The 24,278-nt window shown below is 40.3% G+C and overlaps 1 protein-coding gene across 4 annotated transcripts in view; it reads left to right on the top strand.

The window, feature by feature from the left end:
• The window catches only part of ppfibp2b (PPFIA binding protein 2b), a 101,944-nt gene that overhangs the window by 35,386 nt on the left and 42,280 nt on the right, over nt 1-24,278 (top strand). For 2 of the 4 annotated variants that reach the window (XM_075470625.1, XM_075470626.1), the window contains 3 exons: nt 3,055-3,263; nt 20,329-20,415; nt 22,044-22,157. In XM_075470625.1, coding sequence (XP_075326740.1) covers nt 3,055-3,263; nt 20,329-20,415; nt 22,044-22,157 — 410 coding nt within the window. Of the gene's footprint in view, nt 1-3,054; nt 3,264-11,749; nt 12,072-20,328; nt 20,416-21,251; nt 21,420-22,043; nt 22,158-24,278 lie in introns of those variants that run through there. The other 2 variants (XM_075470627.1, XM_075470628.1) reach the window with 2 other exon arrangements.

Genomic DNA, 24,278 nt, shown 5'->3' with positions numbered 1-24,278 from the left:
CAAACTAATCAATGAATTCTTTCTGACCTTTGTGTTACTGTGGAATTTTATCGATGTTTCAGTCTACGATAAAACTGAGAAAAATATACAGAGTTAGTTATATAGTTAGATTGATCTAACATAACTAACCTCAAAAAGCTGTAACTGCTTTAAAATATAAATGACTGGCCGACTGAAAGCATTTTAAGCATCTAAACTAGAAATTAATGTCAGAATCCGATAAGTAATTTTTGTCTATTCCTACTTAAATTTATCCAACCTCATCATTATGATAATAATTGTGTGAATATACTTTACTGGAATGTCTCAGTTATTTATATTTCAACATTTGGATTTAGAGCTACAGCATTTCATCAGATGTGACTAGCCTCTGGTAGTGTGTGAAAGAGGGTGAATGAGACACAAAAAGCTGTGTAAAGCTCTACATTCTCATTTGTAATTAGCTTCCACCTCCATGTTTGTTCATATGCTCTGGTTTTACTTCGGGCTTTACTCCCACGGTCCAATGGAAAATGTTACTTTGACTCAAACTTCGAGAGCAGGTTAATAAGTGGCAAACCAGTGCGGTTCCCACTGTGACACTGGCTCATTTTCCGTGTGCTTTTGTACGTATAACAAGGGTTGTGTTTGCTGCAGCCCTTTCAGCCTTGAATAAACAGGATTTAACTGACAGCGGGGTGAAATACGGGACAACATCTGTAGCATCTGCACAGTCACACAGAGGAAGACAAAGAGACAGTTGGGGACAGAAGGCTTCCTGAACTGAAGAGTTAAAATCTTTGCAGCTTTTGTTGTGTATGAACACAATGCACCGCTGCATCAGCCTCACAATTAGAGCTGATGCATTTGTCATTTTTCCATATTCTTGCTGGCTCCAGTTTGTTCAGCAGACATTACGTTAAACTGGCAGGTGGACTGATTTAGAGTTTTTCATTGCAGTTGTATCCACGATCCTTTTTGCTCATCTTTCTAATAGCAGAAGTTTCCAGTTCGGGTTCACAGATGCCACCACCACTGCTGCTGTTTGAGCTCTGAGTGCTCCGAGTTTGCTGTTCCGGCTCTCGCTGACCGCAGATAGAAATACATTAAAAATCCCATTAGCGATAACATCAGCCAATCACTAACAAGGAAATTAGAGCCACTTATCAACAGAATTCAGATATGTTGGTCATATTACATTCCATGATCAAGAGAGGTTTTTGGGTAAGCATCTTGTGGGAATATGAACGAAAGCTTTCCACTTGTTTTTGATGTTTGTGTTCTTGTTAATAGAACTGAAACCGTGCCTCCATTTACTGTTTCCATCTAGAGCAGTGACTGCAAGCCTGTGTCAGACTTTTATGTAACATGATACCGAATGAAATCAACACTGAAAAACAAACTCAAATTACCTCTTCCTCTGTTTCAGAGCTAAGCTGCTCTAAATACGTACTGTACCTCTGGAATTGGTGAAGCTGCAGAGTTTTTTTTTTAAAAAAGCATGACGTTCAACAATAAGACGAGAACACAATCAATCACTGGCAGAAAGCTGCTGCTGCATTAAAAAAAACATTTAGGAGTTTTTACCTGGATTTTATCTCAGAGGATACTGGATCCAATATTTACTTCCTCTCAAAGAACAAGTTGCACAAGCATTTTCAGTTGAGTTCAGTTATCTTACACCCATCAAAGGTAGCTACAAAGGAAAAGAGCACACGTCACCCCTCTGTTCATTGAACTCCACTGGCAAACCTTAGCCGCCCACAACAAATTCAAGTCACTGATGTTAGCCTACAGAGTCCCTAATGGAACAGCTCCCATCTATTTGAATGCTCTCGCAAATTCTTACACCACAACTCGGGTCTCTCCGGTCGTCAAAGGATTGTTGTCTAGCAGTGCCTACACCACGCTTAAGACATCCCAGACTCTTTTCGTGTGTCGTTCCACGATGGTGGAATGACCTACCGAGCGCTACCAGAACAGAAACTGTTGAAGACCCAGCTCTTCAGAGAGGATCTCCTATCCTAGCACTGACCCTGTACTTCTCTCTATGCCTGCACTCTGTCTCTATGCTGTCACCCCTGTCACCTTTTCTTTTTTTGGGGGGGGGGGGGTTATGCCTTTTAATGGACAGGACAGTTCAAGAGAGACAGGAAGCAGGGGCAGCGAGAGGGGGAAAGACATGCAGCAAAGGGCCATCCGATGCGGGACTCGAACCGGGGAACCTCTGACAGTCTGACTAGTGGTTTCCTTCTTTGTAGCTTTGATGTTAGCTGTGATGTTATATCCTCATTTGTAAGTCGCTTTGGATAAAAGCATAAACATAAACATCTTACACCCATCAGTCACAACATTAGAACAATCCACCTGATATTACATGCCTTGTGTGTGTCCCTTTTGCTGCTGGAACATCACTAACCCACCATGGCATGAATGCAGGTTAGCAGCAGCATCTTGGAACATGAAGAACATGCTGTTTGTGTTTATATGCACACAAACTGTCCATGTTAACCTCAACCAGCACAACATTGTTTATATTTGTCTCATTCTGTCTTGGTAAAGACTCAAATTTTCCACGGATCTTTTGTGTAAGCACTGTAAATTCATTGTTCAATCTTGCGTAGCCGTAATTCTCCGCCAGGTTAAATAATCTTTGTGTGTAGACTTCACATAATCCACATGTGTAGCTCTCATCTCAGACTTTGTTGATCGGAGGCTGCTGTAAGATATTTTTGCTGATGTGCTAATTTTGGACTTCATTTACAGTGTGTGAAAGCATTGTATTATGTGGCTGTTTTTGAGAGCTGTGATTAGTTGAGTGCATCCAGATGTGTGCTCGTGTGAGCCTACAGTGTAAGTGTGAATGCCAGGGCAATTATCCAGGTGACACATAGACATTTTAGAAATGTTCAAGAGGACGTATGGCTATGATTAAATCCTGCTTTCCTAGTATTCAAGGCTTCATTCTGAGGTGTCCTTTGAATATGCTGTTGACAGATTTGCTTTGCGGTTTTGTCCCATTTCAGCTTAAAGAATGTTATTTTAATTCTCCACTCCTTCGTTATGTTCTCTCAGGATCGAGAGCAGCAGCGATGGAGTATTCCAGCAGCATGTATGACCTGGGTTCTCCTGTCAGCGCTGGTCCGCTGCAGGTCGTTCAATTAGCCGAGGACCTCAAACTGGCTTTGGAGCTTCAGCCCAACCGGGAGGAGAGAGACGGCCTCAGAGCGCAGCTTCCAACGGAAACCGCACAGGCTCTCATCGACTGGCTTCAGAATGGAACTGTGAGTACATTGTGTGCTTTACTTTGACATTACAAGTCATTCCAGTGTTACAAGAGGTCATCCGCTGCCGAAGCAGTGTTTACAAACCAAACTGCAGTTATGTCAGATAGACTTGTGACTCTTACTTCAACTGCATAACGTTAAGTGTGTAATGAGTTTAGTTCTAGCCTGTTTGATAACATTTTTCACATTTCTTGCTGTGAAATGCAGCTGAAAATGAGCATTGTGAGTGTTTTTTGTTGGAATGAAGCACTATTATGGTTTAATCCAAAGTACAGATCTTTTTAAAAAGATGCACCAGCTTTTTTGGGATAATTGGTGCATGCTTGTACCATTTTAAAGACATTTTCCGGACATGCATATGAATTTCTGATGCAGAGCCTTCTTCAATCATTGTAGTTTTTCATTGATAAATCAATTGTTGGGCATTGCAGTGACTTTTTTTTTTTTTTTTTTTTTGGTCAAGGGATTTAGCAAAACTCTCAGCTTAATTAGCCTAATTTTGCAGTATTTATCGTAAAAATTGTCATAATTTTGTTAGGAGAGGTGCTCTTTATTTCATATGAGGCAGGGTTGCTGCATTTAAAGGAAAGGAAAGGGTTACTGCAGTGGACTACGAAGTAGGCTTTCCATTTTGTGCTGCTGTCCAATTATTATATTGTGAGATTTTACATTCTCACTATACATTATATAGTGAGATGTACCCAAAAGTATATGCAAAATATCTCACAATACACCATGAAAAGTATTTTATAATCAATGGTCAGAATGAATCGATGCCAAAGTGCAAAATGCTGATCATCAAGTCAACATGCAGCAGCTCTTGCAAATATAAGCAGTTTTCTATTTACGCTTTCAAGATATTTCCCGGTTTCATAGCATTTATAAATACAAAATTAACATCACAATTATATATTAAGGTAGGAAGCATGTTGTGTAAGCTAATAAATGATCTTTTCACTGCAGGCACAAGACAAATGCAGACGTTTTGGCACAAAAATATTGTGTTCAAGAAAAGCATAACAGCTCAAAGTATTAAGTGTTTTATTTAGTTGGGGAAAAACGCTCAAATATAATCAGTAAATAACTAGAATATATCCCGGTATGCATGCACATTAGCACTGGCCTGGTGCATTGGGTTGTGTGACAGCAGTGATGTCAGTCTCTGTGCAGAGATAATAAACTGAGCAGTGTGCTTAAGCGTTCTTTCATTATGAGTCCGCTGTCATCCTCCATTATCATCCTCTACATACAACTCCCTAAGTAGTCAGAAGGGACACAAAGGAGGAAAACTGTCACATGGGCCATACATGAAAGGAAAAACTGAAAGAGGTCTTAAAGAATTCTTTTCAGCTGCGTATGCTGTGAGTATTCATCATGTTTAGAGCATCAGAACTGAATCAAGCTGCGCATTTCCATCTCTCCTATCGCACCACAATTCTTCTTTAAGAGTAAAATCCACCTCAAACAAGAGTCCACTCTTTTTGCAAAACTGACGAAGTTTTCTTAACTTTTACTAAAGCGCAGCTTAAAAAAACGTGCTTCAAAAAGTATTGCTGGAAAGCAGCTTTGTGTTTGGTTTGTCTCCTCTGGGCTGCTGTAGAAACATGGCGGTGCAAAACAACAGATTTAATGGAAGAGGACCTGCTCTTGGTTTTAAGTTAACGAGAATGCAGTCAGTCTTATTGTTTTATTATTTTAAACTAATGGAGACATCTTATATACGCTACACACTGGCACTCTGAAGTGTGTTCTCCTAAAGCCTAAGATATGCACTACTTGTGGTACATATATGTGCGTCTCACGCAGCTCAGCTATGTTTTGCTTGGAATGAAAGGTGAATGTTACACATAGGTTGAGATTGAATAGAAAGCAATGGTAGCTGTGTATAATCTCCCTGTAACAAAGCTAATTACTACTGGAATTGATAGATCTTGAACTGCTAGATGGCGCCAAAGTCACCAAAACTATAGTTCATCCTGAAATGACGATGAATTTTTAGTCCAGATTATTCCAATGTGGACCAAACTGATGGACAGAGACGGCAATCTATAGAGCAACCCTGATACATGGGCCAAAATCATACAGGAAAACCTCAGTTTAAATTTCTTCACACATGGCTATGATGCACAGAAAATGATACCACATGGTTAAAATGGCGGACAGGAGCAGATGATTTTTAAGGCTAACAGAGATGAAAAGAGTCCTTTTGTCAGATATTTTGAATAAATGGCTAAATTTTAAATGTGGGATGGCAAAACATTTAATATACTTTATCCTGTGTTAAATAAACCAAACTAATTTCACATATTCTACAGATAGGAGACCTCGTTTACATGTCTTTAGTGGAGCGATGCTCATAGAAATATGAGGAAAAGATTCAACTTAAGTTTTCATAGTTGATGTTTTTGGAGCTTGTTTGTAAAGACAGAAATAAAGACAAATGGCCTCTAAATATACTGAATATGTCTGGCTAAACCAGCAAGAGTATTTAAGAGTAACATCCTCCGAGTCAGACAGATGGTTTTTAAATATGCTCATTTTAAATGTGCCGTGAAACTCGCACAGTCCTAAGAGATTACGCAGATCTGTTAGAAACTGTACTGTATGCTGAGCGCACATGTTTGTATGAATAAAAGCTACATTTACTCAAACTGGGATCAGTATTGATTGCCTGGAAATGGATGAAATGTTCACTGTGATTTTCTGGAACTGGACAGCCTCTGAGAAATTAAATATGTGAACAAGAAAAACCGGCTGGTCTGTGCTTAAATGTTTGTTTTAATATTAGAAATGTTTCTTTCAGGGTCGGGGTTGTTCACAACACATCAGCAAATGGAGGCTGGACTTCGGTTTTACTCCAACATGAGTTGGCTTTCATTAGTGTTTCTTATCATTTCTCTCGAGGGGAAACGGAAAGCTGAATCTTTCCTTTCTTTAAGATTTCTTCATGTTTGCATATAGCATAGCGAACGATTTTATCACGAATAGACTGCCTGTGTGTCTTAGAACTAAATCGATGCTGAAGCAGAATTTTTAAAGTAAAGCACGAATGTTTTGGGATTTTGTCTGAGGGACATCTCATAACTCTGTAGTAATCCATCAGCTGGTGTTTTTGCAGAGCAGGAGCGGCTCAGACGGGGTTAGCTCAGAGGTCAGAGGGGGCACGGAGGAATTTGGATGCTGTGCTACAGAACAGCTATTCTCTGCTGCTCACATTTGGCATGTCTCTGTGAGGATGAACTCAGAATGACAGTGTGAGACTGGGATAGAAAACAAATGAGCGCTGTTTTATTACTTGCCTGCTTTCTTGGAGACAATAAAAACATACACCGCATGGTCAAAAAACAAGAAAGTCACCACCTAGATTCGACTTAAAACCTCGAAAAGTACTGCAGTGATTTAATATATTTCAACAGTTATTTAACTTATATTTATGCAGTTTGTAGCTCCTCGTTCCTTTAACAACCATGTCTGAACACATCCCTTTGATCGTGGGTCAAATTATCGGTGTGCATCAAGTGAACAAAACAACAAATAAGACTGCTGAAACTACTAAACCTGAATTAAGAACGGTTGCGTAATGAAAACCTGGAAGGATAGTGGTGACGTTGGAATAGTCAGGAGAGCGCAGACCTGTCGGAGAAACGAAACCTCTTTAGAAGCACGTAGCACAACCCTAACCCTAGGCAGCTCTTCAGGTCACGAATCAGCATTTCACAGGAGGAGAAGGAGTACACAAGATGGAAGGCATCCATGTTAAACTGGAAAAACGGCTTTAAACAGAGGCGATGGCCTCGGGTATCACCTACCAAACAATTAGAATCCAGCTTTGATTCTCCTCCTCAATCAGTCCCACAGCAATTCACACCTTGGATTTTGTCACCTAAATATGTTGGTTGGGCAGCTAAAAAACAAAAAAACAAACCTTCACAGGTGATAATTCACTGAACAACCCAATAATGGTCGGGTGAGTCGGTGACCTCAGCGTCTTTCGGAGTGTAAACATTCTTTAAACAGTTGGTAAACTCCCAACCAGGTGGCGTTGAAACTGCTTCGAAAACCTAGAAACACCCAGATGTTGCATCGGTTTTAATGGATTATAATCATTCATCTTAAATGAATTTATCATATTTACACATTATATTTGTGATAATAGTAATGACGGTGGCAAGAAAACTAATTATTCCGCTGCAGTTTATTTGATTTATTACCATTCTTTTTACCATCTGCAACATTTTGAGTTCAGACATTAAAGTTAATTGAAAATCATGTGGAGACGAGCAAAAAGTTCTCCCACAGTGAGACTTAAATCTGCCTCATTACTGTCTTCCCAGCATTATTTTGCATCTAAACTGAAGCTACAGTTTTTTTTTTTGTTGTTTTTTACTAAAGAAAGTATGGTAGAGAGCAAGTGGAGGGGGTTAGTGTGTGGGCTCAGCTAAGTTTTCCTCAGAGACGCCATTTCAACTTGACCATTATCAACTTCCTGCCATGAGTTCCCTCCCTCACACTGTCTGTCCTGCGTGGCTTCAGTCGTTAGAACTTCTCTGTTTACGTCGGCTCTTGCCTCTTTTTCTCGTCACGCTTTCTTTTACCCTGCACAGTGTTTCCCTTCCCACTCACACACTTTCTGCACACATGGGCACCCGCCTTCGACTCTCTAATGTAAATGTAAATGAGGTGGTTTTGTTCTTAAACACTCGAGTCTCTGGCAGCAGGGCTGGATTTCCCCGGACTGTTACTGAAAGGTAAGATCAAACTGCTCCAACGAGCTGAAAGTATTTAGAGTTTCTGGAAGTCTTCAGGGCGCTTTTTGCTGAAATAACTGACGTACATTTGTGCTGCTGGAGGTTGTTTGTTGTTGCTGCTGAGGTTTGTCCTGCAGAGGCTGCTGTTTTCTGCTCAGAGACCAGTTTTGAGTTGTGCATACAATGATGGAGACGGTAGAAGAGGCTGAAATGGGAGAGTAGGATCTAAATCTCACTCGGCGGTCTTCAGAGCTCCTGCATTGTTTCAACAGCAGATGTCTCACATGTTGCTCTCCCTCCCTCCTTATTTGTGTATTATTTGGAATCCTTCCTTCTCTCTTGGCCCCTCTTATTTCCTGCCATGTTCTACCGAGTTCAGTGCACGAGATGCTGTTGTCTTTATTTTTCTGTAAGTGAACTTCATTGTGATGGTGAGATGTCATGCACGGCACATACCTGGAGTTTGTAATCATCGATTGCCTCTTCTTGAGCAATGTGTCTGATTTGTTTGAATTATTTGTTATTATTAAGTCTTTTTATGCCTCTTTTGAGAGTTAACAGGAGAGTGATGACAGGGAAAAAAACTGTGATCTGGATTACAAACACGGCTCCAAAGCCTCACTTGGACTTGAGATGCCTCTGTTTGGAGATTAGTCTAAAACATACCCGTTTTACGTCTCATGCCAATATTCAGAAAATTTCAAATCCTTGATTGCAGAATGAATGAGAACAAGGGAAAAATGTCAAACTTGGGAGATTTTCCAAAGTGTTCTGCAAACATTGCACTTCCATCAAATAAAGAGCCAAAATTAGCAGCTTTTATTCTAAATTTGTTTATTGTTTAGTGACACCAGATTTAAAAAAAAAAAGGAATGAAAAGTAAAGCTCCTATTGAACCAGCTGAATCACTGTCAGTATTAATTAAGGCCATTTTATTATGATATAACCACCTCTGGCTTTTTCCAGACCAACAGTTTGTGGGAGATGATATCAGTTTAAGAAATTCCTGATATACCAGCATGGAGAAAATTCACATTTGTTCCACATTGGGACGTATAATTAAGGTTGTAGCAGCGTTACAAGCTTGCTACATAATGTTCAGGAAAGGTCAGCTGGGGTTGGGTTAATCAGCAGATTAATAGACACACAGAAGTAGGTCTGAGTTCGATCGATTGGTTGGATTTAGTGGTTGTAAAAATCTGCTTTTAAAAGAAAACTCAACAGCATTTATTTCTAGAAACAAATCCCCTTTAGTCTGAATAATCCTCAAAAGCTCAGTCAACTGTTTCCAAAGGGACTGTGCAGAGGAAAGCTGCCCATGCACACATTTCAAAAGCAAATGAACAAAAGCCTGGCAGATTATCAAGGCATCTAAAAAGTAAGCCAGGCTGCTCCCTCTGGTATTCTTCCTGTTCACCTTCTCCTCCCTGCTGACCTAGAGGAACAGGATCAAAGATGCTCATGCTCCGCAATTAGTGTGCACCCTGTGGGCTTCTCCTCGGGGAATACGTAAGTGAAACGCACACATTCACAGATGCACACATGTAAACACAGGAAGCATCAAAAGTGCATTTTGAGCAGGAAGATGCAATGTTTTGTGACTGCTGCTCATTACTGCTGACCCAGAGATGTTTGTCTTCAAATGATCCCGTGTTCCCAACTAAGCTGAACATTTTCAGTGCAGTCTCCCAAACCTCATCAAAAGAATGGGCGTGTTTGTGCAAAGTGAGACCTCACTATTGTCGTGTGTCATTCCTTCAGCATACATTGATCACAGATCCAAATGTATCCTCGTGTAGTCACGTTTGCAGGACGTTTTGGAGACTGAACAACATCTTTTTAAGGCGACCAATAAATATCATGTCCAATATTCACTCCTTAAAATAGTTTTAAACTATTTACTTGTTCACTCAGAGTCCAGTGATGGTTAAATAAAGAGAAGAACCGCTTCATCCTGGATGGGAAATGTTTGTCCATCTTTCTTAGGCCGATGTTTTAACATCACCGGTCAGTGTTTGCGACGGCAGCTGGGAAAGCAGACCGCAGCTGCGAACATGCATGCCGCTCTGGGTGGCACATGGCGCAGAATCCACAAACTCTCTCTGCTGTTTATGCCTGGTGACGTTAAAATGAAACTGAAGGAAACGATCTGTGTGCTCGCCCTTTGGTTCAGAATAAAGAACAAGATTAAACATCGCTGTCAATGCAGTGGCTTAATGATGTTGTTTAAAGCAACTGCAACCTGGCCTTAAAAAGCATCCAGTTTGATGTGGTCAGAAGGCGATTTCTGGAGACGTATTACGCCCTTTTTGCCCCCGAAAGATCGACACAATTTCCTGAGGTATTAATGAAATGTCTGTGACATTGCTTTGGCCAAAATACCTCATACGGCTCCTTAAACCCTTCAATCCCCAGTGTTTTGGTTACATTTATTTTAGAGGTTAGCTTTAAGGAACCATTGCTCGTGCTCAGGAATAAGGATTAAATAAAAGAGATGTTTGGATGCAATCTGATGCAATAAATTAGATTATAATGGCTTGAATTGGACTATTTCTTTAAAATGCTCTGAGATGACATTTGTCGCTGTATAAATTGGCTTTTCTTTCCCCTGATGTTTACATCGTGATGGATATGCATAGTGATGCTGCATTCATGGACAAAATGGAAAATTGGGGAAACTCCCAACTGAGGGGGGGGAAAAAAGGAAAAACACTAATAAAAAAGTTCCATTTTCTTGTTGGGATAAAAACAAGCTAATTTCTTTCTTAAGGGATTATAAAGCTGCGGGGGGGGGGGGGGGGCTGTTTAAAAACAAAGCCAAAAAAATAAGAGTTTGGAACTCCCACTTTCCACACACGTCCCTTTTTATACTGTCGACAATTTAACAAGACACCCAAACAGATTCAGTAAGAAGGAAAAGTTACTTTTATACAGAGAACAACTACTCACCCAGTTAAAGATCTGTGGATGTGAAGTGTTTTAGAAGAGAGGAGTCGGTGTGGACATTCTCTCAATTTAAGTGAAATGTGTCATTTAAGGTCATCAGATTTACACTCCAGAAAAAAACTTGATTTGAGGATATGAATAGGCTCCAGTGTTATATTTGTTACTTGAGTGCATGCGTGTGTGTGTGTGTGTGTGTGTGTGTGTGTGTGTATGAACCTGTCATTCAGACAAATGGCTGGCATTGTTTTAGTGAACGCTTATGTAGGATATACAGGAAATGGGAATCTGGGCTAATGTGTTTAAACACGATCAGAGCAGAGACACACAGATGGGGAGTAGAGACAGGAGAGTCCTGCAGACTGTGTTTTGAAGTCTTCCAGCACCGTGACTGTAACTTAATTAAAAGAGAGCACAGAGAGGAGGGAGATAACCTGGCGTGTTTTCATGTTTGTGCTGACGGTGCAGCCAGTTGCTGCTTTGTTCGTGCCTCTGACATGAGATGGGCCAAGATTTAGGCACAAACAGATGACAGAGAAAGAAGAAAAAAGAAAAGGAAAAAAACTCCCTCCACCCCCTTCCTTTCTGGACTCAGCCATTTGGCCGTAACACGGACTTCAGCAGAAAGAAGAAGAAAAAAGAGGGGGGAGAAACTCGAGTGGGGAAAGAGGGATAAACGAGTGTCCACTGAAGAGAAGAGAAGGAATAAATTAGTTTGAAAGTGATTAACGTGGAGAGTTAGGAGGGAAAAGGGAGAGAAAACTGTGGTTGTCAAGAGGGAAAGCAAAGAGAAGCAGAGGAGGAGGAGGAGGAGGGGGACGAAGCTGGGGGGAGTTGTCCCTCTTAGGAGGCAGAGATCGTAAAAGTCCTCCTCCACAGCTGTGGCCATCGCAGACACACACTTACATGACAGCACTCACATGCCACAGCAGTTTGTGGCTCCTTTCTTACTTTGTAACTTGTGTGGATTGCAGTTGCACACATAAACACTCACACACACACACACGGTCTGACAGAGTCCGACTAAAGCACCAGAGAACAGGCAGGGCAGCGATGGGCTGGGAGCATGGAGACTCCCATTGATTTCTACAGGCACTTCTCCTGGCTGAAAAAGGTGAGCTCTGAGGAATCGTCTCCTCTTATGTTTTTGACTTTCATGTCTGTCCATGTCGTGCATTCCTTCCCTTGGATTGATGGCTGGGAGGAGTTTTTTTTTTAGTTGGATACGCGTTTAACGGGAAAGGGAAAACTCCTCTGTCCCTGTGAGATAAATGTTGATCTGCTTTAGATGCGTGTCATTGTCCTGCTCTTATTGTGTTATTTCCTGGCAAAGGTCTGTTTTCTGATGTAATTTCCCATAGCTCCAGAGCTAAACTGCTTCTCAAGTTTATGTTGTTATTGAGGCACGCATCACAAGGATTGAGTTATCAGATTAGAAGCATTATCCATCAGCTGATGGTGGTTAACAGAGCAGCGGCTGATACTGCAGGATTTAATCAGAGAGGGACTGTGCCATGCAAGAGTTCATCTGTGGTCAAAACTGACTGATAAAAGAATAAGACTCTTAAGTTTGAACTGTGTGTTGCAATGTTATGAGTGGTTAGGGTTAGGGTCAAGCTTCTGAAGTCTGCTGCTTTATTTTTATCGGATGCCTTTTAAACTGATCTTTCATCCAACATCCACCAACAGTTATGGATATTAGCAATCCTCCAGAAAAAGCACTGGTAGGAAATAAGTCAAATTCTGCTTCACAATATTAAATCAGAACAGCAAATCTGATGTTTCGTTAAAGGTTTTGTTGTTTTCTTTCTTGCTGCTCACAGTGATCATGTCCCTTCAAGTCTTTCTGTTTAAATAAATCTGCAATGAAAAGGAAAATCACTTATTCTGCTGCAGGCGGCACTTTCTGCCTCTTAATTGACCCACTTAGTTATTACCAAAATCTTCCTCCATCAGTCATCTTGTGCTACATTTCAGTTTCTTCAATATCTCATTTTAGGAACCTGCAGAGCAGATTTAGCGCCGTTTCCAGCAAGAACTCAAAGATTGAACATATGCTGAAGTTCTTAAAGACATCTCTGTGTGTTGTATGGCTGAGCTCTTTTGTTTTCAGTGGATGGATTTAGTGTCTCTAACTTGAAGCATGAAATAGAGTGAGGAAAGCATGTTGTCATTAAAATAAATCAGAGTGAGCTCTGCGCATGCACAGCCCTACACATGAGTTAGTTGTCCTGATGAAGAGGCCATAAAAACCCCTTCAATAACCAACAAAGATGTCAAGCGATCGTAAAACAAAACGATGCGGTTCAGGGCTGGAAACCAAAGTCATGAACTGCGGTAGCTCCGTCCCCGGGCGCTAGGTCGGTTTCAGGCCTAGAAATGTTCAAAAGAAAAGTGAATTTACTTCAAAACTAGTCAGAAACACGTAGTTTTAAAGTTCACAAACTTCTCCGGTGTTGCTTTAAGGAGTATTTTTGTACTTTTTTTTTGTTTGTTTTTTTTTTGTAAAAAAAAAAAAAAAAAAGCACCGGCTCTGTGATTCCTGGTTGTCGTACTGAATGATTAAACGCGCAGATTAACAGCTGTAAAGTGTCTGTATGTTAGCGTGAGATCCACTTATCACTGGTCGTGTTATGGACTTTATTATGCTTAAAAAAAAGCATAAATCATTCAACTGTAAGAGCAACTTAAAGGACTTTGCATGTACGGCACTTCTCAGTAAGATTTGTTTGTACAAAAATATTAGTTTAAACTACTTTCCTATAAATGTACATCAAAGTGGAATGATGACCTTTGATGTGAAAATGAGAGTTTGCTGTTCCTACTTCAGACATTGCAACATAAACTACAAAGATAAGTTCATGGAAGAAAAATGAGAGGACACGAAAAAGGCAGTTGCATCATCGATGGACCATAGTTTACTTTCTTGATTGTGGTGAAGATGAGATGACTCAGTACAACGTCTTTAAATCCTAATATTTTACATGTCAGACCATAATAAAAAATAATTACATGGTCTATTGCAGGTCCTGGAATTGGCTAAATACAACAGCACATGACTTACAGTTTCATAATTCATTCAACAAAAAATAAGGTAAAACACAGAATGAGCTGAAGCTTGTTTCTACATTTTGTCGTAGCTTTTGTTCATGAAATAAGGACACGTCTGAGGTTGTATTTACCTCATTTTAACACCTGTCAGGGATTTTATTTCTTTTTTTTTAATGCTCCGATACGTAAAAATCTTAAAGTTCTAAGTGACTGTACTTTCTTTGTCGCATAACTTTAGCTAATCTCTACATCTCAACTCGATCACAAGGTTATTTATTTGTGTGAAACTGTGTGGAAACTCCAAATAATGGAGTCATGTGCAACGGTTAGATTAAATTTGTATTATTTATAGACCTTAAGCTTCAGAAAATAAATGTCACGTTAATGTCCCTTTAAAAACAGAGAAATTTCAAGTGTGTGTGTGTGTTTGTACATTTACTTCTGGCAGAGTTGACTTGTATAGCTTTCCTTTATGGTTGAAATCAAGGATTTCCAATTCATAAAATTAATTCAGCATCACAAACAAATGCCATTATTTTACATGAACCTCTTCTGTGAAAATTGGCAAGAAAACAGGAGATTGGAATCAACAGAAAAAAATCCAGAACTAAAGTTATAATATTATTCAGGGAATTGTTGCGTTTTTCACTTGCATTGCTGTAAATACAGCCTTTATTCGGTTGTTTCACCTCCATTTCCTGTAAAAGAAGTCTGACAAACACCTCTGTGTTTGTCTTGTGGTTTTCATGAATGATAAGTTAGAACAGTGCACATCTGTGTGCATCATTAGTTATCCAGTTTATAGCCTGCACAGTGCCCTGTGATTAATTAAGGAGAGAAAATGCTACGTTCTAAAGACAATCGATTAATCCTGAATGCCACTGAATCACCTTCAGATTCCCTTCCCACACTCTCTGGGGCTGTTGACTGTCAAGCTGTGCAGACATAAAATTGAATTGGACCAGCCTTTAAATTGGATTTAGAGACACAATGGTGTGACTGGAGACTGCTTCAGCTAATGTGTTGCAAACACCGCTGCAGTGCAGGATCTAATAAAACACATACTGCCGTCTTTTTAGGAGCAAAAAGGTCCAAGTTTAGTAAATATTTAAACACAAAATGAGTAAATCTGGCTTTGGATATGACCTTACTTTGAGCTTAAGTGAAAGTATAAATGGGTGTTTTGTACACTGTAGAGCAGAGCAATGACACATTTTTATTGAAATCATTAAAAGTAGGTGGTGTGCTGCATGTCGTCATACATTCTTGGACACTGGGATCATGAAACTGTACTGTAGGACATGAGTCCCACCCACTCTCTGACTGCAGCTTTCATTGTAAATCCTCAGAACACTGGCAGACGTGCACATTATCACAGAGCAAGTCGAGCCCTATATGATCAAAGGGTAAGGAACAATCAGAACTGAACATGACAGCTTTACACACACACACACACACACACACACACACACCTAAAATTTACCATTCCCACACCACATGTAAATGATTGTGTGTGGACCAAAGTCAACCAGACTTGGGCCCTGTCCCAGTCCTCCTTTTGGCCCTGCAGAGGTAGAGTCCCCCTTTCTTTAGGGATAAAGGACTGATGGTCAGCTGGATGAAACAATACAGGGGACAACTCCTTGATCCCTAAAAGAAAGGGAGCACCTTACCTCTGAAAGTCAGAGGGGTTGAGCCAAGGGGACGATTTGTGCTTTATTAGTTTTTTAGTAAACCCCACCCACCCAGGACATGAACTATTTGTGCCTCTTCCATCCAAAAAGAGGTACAGGAGTATCAAAACCCACACCAACAGACTGAGACATAGCTTCTTCCCCAGAGCTGTAAGATCATCACCCCATACCCCCACACATCCACCCCTCCACCCCTCCACCCCCACCCATAGACTGATTATTATAAACCCCTGCAGACAGAGACTCGCACTACACTGCACTTTTATTTGACTTACTTATGCTGCAATATGTGCAATACAGTCACAAAACAACCGGATTGCACTGTAACTTTGTAACTTTTTACTTTAACTTTTACTATTTTTATTCTCTTGTATATTATTCAGATATCTTTTTATATCTTTTGTGTATCCAAAGCCAAGAGCTCCTGAACTAAATTTCATTATGCCTGCATAGTGACAATAAAGATTCTTGATTCTTGATTGAACTTGTGATAATTAGCCGCAGCTATTCATGAAGTCTGGCTGCTCTGCTTTTGTTGGAGGATCTTGCAGATGCATTTGCAGTCTGAACATTTCAGTTCACTTCTTAAAGTCTCGTTTATAATTAGTTTGTGTGTACAGAACTTAGACCTGCAATCAATCACGTTTCATTTCATCCTCTTTGTACGTCGACCTTTGTTGTTGTTGTTACAGGCGTGAAAAGTTCAATGGTCACACTACCACAGTTGTAAGTCTCCCACTTGATAAATTAGTCTTTAGAGAGAGGAAAGACATTATACATGTAGAGAAACTGCTCATAAACTAGCCTTAGTGTTTCCTTGATATACCTGGAGTAAAATGTTTAATCCTTCATGACTTCCACTGAATATTCAGTAAATATTCATCTGTTATTTATATGATTTATGTGATGCTGCATATTCCCTTGTTTAGGTTTATTGGAAACTCCATCATCGCGTGTTTGAAACTGAAGCATGTTTCTAAAAACATTTCCATCTAATTTTCAGAGAAAGGGCCTCGTAAAATAAAGTGAGTCATTGTAGTTGGTCAAGACAGGAAATGACACATACGTCCACATTAGGAGTTCCCTTTGTTAGGAGCGAGTTCTGTAAGGTTTAGATGGAAATACACTCATAATTCACAGCTAGATACCAGCTAATTTCAGGTGGTTATTAAGAAATGACAGGACCAGCAATATTAAGTGCTCCAAAACAGTGATGATATAAAGAAGTTTGCTTTGTTCACCCTAACTTTCCTCTTTTCCCTCCGTCTGCTTCCCTCCATTCTCACAAACTCCTCAAAGTGATGACAGACGGATAGAAACAGACTGCCCTGGTTTCCTTTATCAGCCCATTCAAGTGCTGTTTCACCACTTTGAAATGGCCGTGCTTCTCTGCAGTCTGATGGAAAAATCTGATTACAGCAGATTTCCCACCGGAATGACATTCCAGAAGTCGTGCTCTAACATCAATGCAAGCCTCAATTTTGAGTTAGCAAGACTTTTAGAAAGTCTGAAGAAAGGAAGACGGTTTCAGAGTTTCTTTTCCTCCCCATGTCCCGTTTTTTAAGGACTCAGATCCTCAGCTCTCAGACAGATCTTAAAGGATTGCACCCTGATTTTAAGGCCTTTGTGGTCTTAAACACACGAGAAAAGAGGTGGTTTGTAAGTTTCGCTATACTGTGTGTAGGCAGTCTTGGACTTGAAGCTTGTCCTGTTTCCACAGTTGATCTTTACGCAGCATCTGATAAGAGGTTGAGATAAAAGCTTCAAGCAGGGATGTTTACAGTCCTCTTAAAACTGGGTCATAGCGGCAATAGCAGAAATGTCCATCTTCTTGCAATAAACGATTATATCTACATTGCACTAGATGGCTATTTCAGGCGCCAGGTTTTTCTGCTTTCTCCCAGACCTTCAAGCATTATTATATTATATAAGCATTATTTTATGGGCGGGGCTAAGTTCGGTTGGCACCCAGGCTACTCGTGGTATTGCAACAAAAAAATCCCCTGTGGCCCAAAAAGCATTTTTCCCACAGACCGCAATAGTAAACGAGATGCCTGTAAAACTGTTCACAGGACACCTCCAGCTGTAACCGCTGTTATTTACTAATCTTTGTATTCTATATTTTTAAGTTATGGATTTGTTTATCCGTCAAAAAGTTTTCTAACGGACAGAAAAGTCTTTTTCCAGCGTGACGTCACAGCTGTGTACGTGCACTGTGATGTGCACTAGATGGCAAGATAAAGATTTTCCCTTTAGCCACATTTGCCACATACTAGTAGGTCATCAGTTTACCTTCAGATACCTTTGAACATGGAGAGAGATATCTGCTTCACCATTATTTAACACGGGGACTAGATAAAAGTTGAAAACATGTATCTGCAATTAATATTTATTTACTGTTCTTGACTTTATATTAGCATTGATTTCCCATTAAAAATAGTTACAATTTCTGTTGTTAATCAAAGAAATCACCTGACTGTTTACATTAAAAAAGCGGAATGAAGAAATCAGAAGCAGAATAAATCGTTGGCTGTTTCACAGACCGCTTGCCAAGTTTTCCGCTTTTACCAACTCCGCGAAAATCCTCGGTTATATGATTTCCCTCCCTTAGCATGAATTTATTTTATATTTAAATTTGGTTAGGAGGTCCTGATTGTTTGGTTGCCAATTTATCCTCATTGCTACGCCGACTGAAGGGGATTTCTTTCAATAAAACAATTGAGTTACTCCATACACACGACGGAGTAACATCCTCAAATACAGCTATATTCAGCTGCATTTGAATAAAGCTCCAAATCTGAAGCTTGAGTCTCAAAACTTAATCATATTTTAACTCCTGATTTGATCTATTGTTCTTATTTTTATTTTTTTTGTTTAAAATTTATTTCTACTGTTTTAATGTCTCTGTAAAGCACTTTGAATCGCCTTGTTGTTGAATTGTGCTATACAGATAAACTTGCCTTGCCTTATATTCTAGCGCGTGGTGGCTACGCTAGCTATCTTCGTGTTACGTATGACGGTAGCACGTTGGGGTGAGCCCTCCCGGAACCCATAGAGATTGTATTGTAACGCCGGAAATTTGAAAAAATCTGATTTTACATTAGAGTCAATGGGAGCAGTTGGGGCCCCAAAGGGGCGGTACCTCATGGAGAACAGCCTCACGCTGATTGGACAGTGACAAACAGAGCAGCTGACACTGTCTAGAACTGTCACAGCCACCGTAACGCTGTGGAAAAATATGACAGAAAAAAATATTCCTCTTTTTTCCCTTATGGACAAACCGCCCCTGTTCGCCAGCATGTTGCTAACTTAATGTTTTCTGCCTCTTAATGATGTGCAGGTGTCTGCCTGCTGCAGGAAATGTAAAGCAAAAAGTTCTTACAGCTGAGGGAATACAGTGTTGGGTTAATGTGTATTTACTGTATTTATGATGCATTTTATTCAAAGAGCTGATGATGTTCTGTCCCAGCTCATATTTGTGTACCTTTAAGAGCTTATTTAGTTTTCTTTTGAGCATGAAAATAACTCCGTACACAACTTTTCCTCACTTATCTGCTTATCTGGCATTGATCTTGTGTGACCAGCAAACAGGATGTCACGTCCGGTACCTTTTTAAATGTGTCTGGTTTGGAGTGTGATGTGCTCGCACTTCAGCTTAAAGGAAAGGCTAATCTTAGCTACTGCAGACCATGAACATTTATAGTCTTGTGTGTAGTTTGGTGGAGTTGCAAATCATTTGTCATAATGATCACAGAGAAATGTGAAGGGTTTTCCACAGGTTTAAAGCCGAGAGAAGCAGAACAACAATGTGTCCAGCACTCTGTGAACAGAAAGGGTCGAGAAGTCAGCAGCTTTAGACACACACGTTCAAAAATGGCATAATCTGGCTCTTTACAGGGAGATGGAAACTATTCAGACAACTGGTCATTTGAAATGGCTCTGCTTGAGTTTCATTGTCACTTCCTGAGTTGTTGAACATGTAATTTGCCTCAATAGCTGCAGGGAATTAAAAAGAAACTGGCAAAATCTCTGGTCTTTACCACGCGTTTTATATGAGAAAGCATTTTCACTTCCTGACACAGCCGTTTCTCCCACTGAGACTTTAGAAATATATCCATATCCGTTTACATAAGGGATGCTTTCTTTGACTCGTCGAAGCTAGAGATGGAAAATAGTGATGCTGTGAAAGTGATTTTTTTTTTTGTTTGTTTGTTTTAGTGTGGGGCTATTTCTAGATAAATGGGACTCAGATGATGTTTCATAAGTCTGTATCATGTGCTTTGTAATGTTACAAAAGAGAAAAAGGGTGGTGAAGGAGCTCCTGACGCAGGAGTCGATGGTCTTTCCCAAACTAACCCAGAACATTGAGTAAAAAGAAGTTTATTTGGGATACAGTTTGGTCCATTTTGTAAAGGCTGAATCTTCAATGTTCTCACTCTTTATTTATTCAGTTGATGGAAACAGCATAGTCAGTTCCCTCTTTAAAAATGTATTTAAAGATAAAATCATAGCTGTATGAAAGTCCTCTGAATGACAGGGGAGTCGTACAGAAAAGTCCCAGTTCTCCCAGATTCCTGTGTGTCTTTAACCTGTGTTCCTGTGTTTCTTTGTTGTTGGTTTGTCCAGGTGAACATCTGTTCTCCCGTCAACAATGAAACCTATCAAGAACGACTGCTTCGACTAGAGGGAGACAAGGAGTCCCTGGTGCTACAGGTCAGAGCTGACTTTTCCCCCTCATTTCACTCGTAATAAACATTTTCTCCGCAAATACTTTCAGCTCTGTGTGCTTTTAACTTTTCTTCTTGTTTTACCTTGACTGCTTTTAGTGCTTCTAAAGACGACTAATAGAAGCCTAAAAACCCTTTCCATTGACAAGAGTTAATAGTTATCAAAAGTAAAACCAAATCTGTTTGTTTTGACAGAACTATTTCAATCCCTGCTATGAGTATGCACTGGAAAAACATCGTAACTTCTGATCTGTGATCCTGGGACTTGAGATGTTTTGTGTTGTTTCATAACAAACGTGCCCGGACACCTTCAGAACGCTGTGAGCGTGAGTTTACTGGCGACCTCCACAGTAACTATCAACATCAAGCGGTAAAGCGGATGATTGTACGTCTCTGCGCTGTGATGCCAACAGGTCGTCTCTGTTCTCAGATCACTTTAATAGCTAGTTCAGACTGCTGAGACTTCCACAATCTGTCTTTAAATTCCTCATACTTAATTTGCTGTTATCAAGCTGCCCCTCAGGCTCTTTTTGCCTGCGGGAGTGTTTGTTTTATACTCCGCCTAACCCCATGTGCGAGCTTGTATTTATTTATTTTGTCATGTCTTGTACTACTGCACCACCCCCCTGGTCGACCCTGGTCCGTGAAGCTATTATAAGATCACCCCCCCCCCCCCCCCTCCTCCTGCTCTTAAGCGCACGCCTACTTGTTTATGCTTATGTGACATCAGCCGTGATTGGTTGATGTCCAAGGTGACCGGGGCTTCTTTTTCCTGACTGTGAATTTAATTGGCTGTTGACAGTTTGGCCCCTTTTGTGGTTTTTCGTTTACTTTCTCTTCACCTGCCGCGGCTTCAGGATTGAAGTGTAGTCTTTCTTCAGTGTTTGTGCCAGCGCACACACACTTTGTGGTGAGCAGCTAACTTCCCGGTAGCCCAGTGGAGAACTCTCACTTCTAGTTGTGTGTGAAGCTCGTTTTTTGTGTGAGAAGGTAAGAAACTATCATCTAAACTTCCTTTCCACAGCGGTACGTATCACAGTCGTGTTGTTTTGGTCTTTCACCTACTTTTTGATATAAAGAAATGTACATGTTCGTGTTTTTGGTGCTCGGCACACACATGATCTCAGATGTAACTGATTCACATACTTGCTCATTCATTGACTCACTTGCTTGCGGTTCATTGCTTGGAAGGGCAGTCAGCTGGATCACTCACTCAGCCACAAAATATGTCCATGTCTTCTTTGTATTCTGGATTTTGATGCATGTTGCGCCTAAAGGTTTTGGAAGAAGTTGTTCTCAGCTGGAGTGCTGTGAGACGTGATGTGGCTGCAGGGCTAAAAATCAGAGAAATTACAGAGAAGCGGCTGCTGATAAGAGGAGTTTTAGTGTGTATTTGGCATGGGGTGAATGTGTTGTCAGTGTGATTATAGTAAATGTGAAATGCATTCCCGAGTGACAGGCTGTTGAGTAAATGTGTGCTGCTGTGGAGTTTAGGTATGCCATGATGATTGTGGGTATTTAGTGTAATTTTTAGGTCATTTTTTTTTCCAGCATCAGTTCTTTGAGCGCTCTTGTCTGCATGTCCTGATTGAGATTGTCTTTGTTACCTACCAGGTGAGCGTCCTGACAGACCAGGTGGAGGCACAGGGGGAGAAGATCAGAGACCTGGAGAGTTCTTTGGAGGAGCACCGGCAGAAACTGGCCTCCACTGAGGAGATGCTGCAACAGGTAAAACACCTATAAAGAAATCTAAAACTGTGGCTTTCAACACTTTTGGCTTGGATGAAAAATGGCAGCATGTTTAAAAACTGTTGAATCAAATATCTGAAAGATGCTATAGCGTCTTGCAAGTAATCAGCAACAATGCTACGAGGAAGAAGTGCTTTCTTCTTCCAAACACATCGTCTATCCTTGAGGTTTAACTGTACAGCTGCGTGTGATTTTATCTGAATAAGTTTGCTTCTTTTCTGCCTGTTTTGGTTAATTTTTGGCCATTTAAGCAGTGAAATGAACAGTGTTGGTGTGAAATCAGTACATGAGGAGACACTTAAAACTATGCTCCGTATGAAATATTCTCTGACTAGAGTTAAATCAGCTGTGATAGATGCAGAAGCAGAAAAGGTAACCATGACCAGAAATACTGAAACAACACCGCTGTGTTTACTGGATTCTCACAAGATCATAATCACAAAAGAATCCAGACCAGGCTTCAAGCTTTGTGTTTGTGGTTAAGTCGCATAGATTCAGACCGATCTGTGTCCTGTACTGACAACTGTGGCAGGTTTGAGATGTCAATGGTGGAGGGAAGCAGTGAAAACAACTTTAAGGCTTGAATAAACCAGAGTTCATGTAAAAGATTGGAACAAACTGACTAGAAGCATCGACTGATCCAGAAGGCTAATGGCTGGAACGCGTTTCAGTCGATATGGTATTCTGTTGGGTGTAAAAAGTAAAAGTTTATTGAAATGCTTGTAGTATAAGTTATATCAGCACCATAGCACATAAAAAAAAGATAACACTGAAGGCTTTTCTGAGTGGACTTTATATTTTCACTCCTTTACAAACTGGCTTCAATTAGCATGACGCTAGTCTGTTGAGATTAACATTTAGCCTCTTTCCAACACTTTCCATTGACAATTTCTAGCATGATTCAGTGCATCAAACCATACGATGCATTAGGATATTAACCACATTTTATATTTATTCAGCCTTTCTGTACTGCCTCTTAATAAAATATTTGATGTACTCACAATAGCAGCACTAATGGTTCCCAGTCCTGGACTCACTGCCCTGGATGTTTTAGATGTTTCCCCCCACCAAATGTGATTCAAATGAATTGATCACCTCATCAGTTTGTCATCAAGTTCTGCAGAAGCCTGTTAATGACCCAGTACTCTGAGCGAGGTGTGTTGGAGCTGGTTGACATCTGAAACATGCTGGGTAGTGCTTCACATTTATACGATAAAAACCTAATAGAGCCTTAAAAATAAGTATACAAGTTCCAACATACAGACACCTAATTGACCATGCTTCCATACATGCATACAAATGTAAACCAGAAAGCCAAAGTAATGAAATGGAAAGCTAACCTATAAAAATGAATGTTTAGACGTTGTTTAAAATGAACCAGTGATTCAGCCGACCTGATGTGCTGAGGAAGGCTAAAGTCTGGGCTAACCTTCCTAACCCTTCAAAACAGAAAAAGGCTAGTGGACTGGACCCCAGAATTTCTGACCTGCCAGAAATCCAATCGATCAACAATTAAGAATCATAATCCCCTCAAACGGCATCATTAAAGTATCTGCTCCCTTCCAAAGGGTTGCAGTGTGATTGTCAGCCTAAGCCTCCAGTAATATGACATCTCTGCTTCCTCCCAGTGTCCATTTTATTTAAAGTTTGAGAGATGGAGTCAACATTTTTAATTACATTACTAAGAGTTTGTTGATAATTAAAAACAAAATTCTATGGGCTGACCGACAAAAGTACTACTTGATGCAGTGGTTTTAATTTTAATCTGACCTCAGTATGAGTGTTGTCAAACAGGATGTCCATGCGACGGAGCCGTTGAGGAGTAGGTGTTAGCTGTGACTGTAAATGAATAAATAAAGGAGTGGTGGAGGGTTTTATTGAGTGTCCCAGTTTGAGTTCACATCGCTGAACTCCTCTGACTCATATCCCCTGTTCAGTTGGGTGGTGTATGTGACACAGACAGGTCAAAGCTTAACATTACTCAATGTTTTTTTTTAAATGTTAGTATGTTTTAAGGGTAAATTTTGACTAATCTCCTGATTAAGGGGACCTTTTGGGATAAAGAATGTGACCTTTTTGTACTAGCAGTCTTGTCCCAGC

This window comes from Odontesthes bonariensis, chromosome 7 (assembly GCF_027942865.1).
Source record: "Odontesthes bonariensis isolate fOdoBon6 chromosome 7, fOdoBon6.hap1, whole genome shotgun sequence".
Classification (NCBI taxonomy): domain Eukaryota; kingdom Metazoa; phylum Chordata; class Actinopteri; order Atheriniformes; family Atherinopsidae; genus Odontesthes; species Odontesthes bonariensis.
Note: the sequence above shows the minus strand (reverse complement) of the source record. Positions and strands in the feature narration are given on the sequence as shown.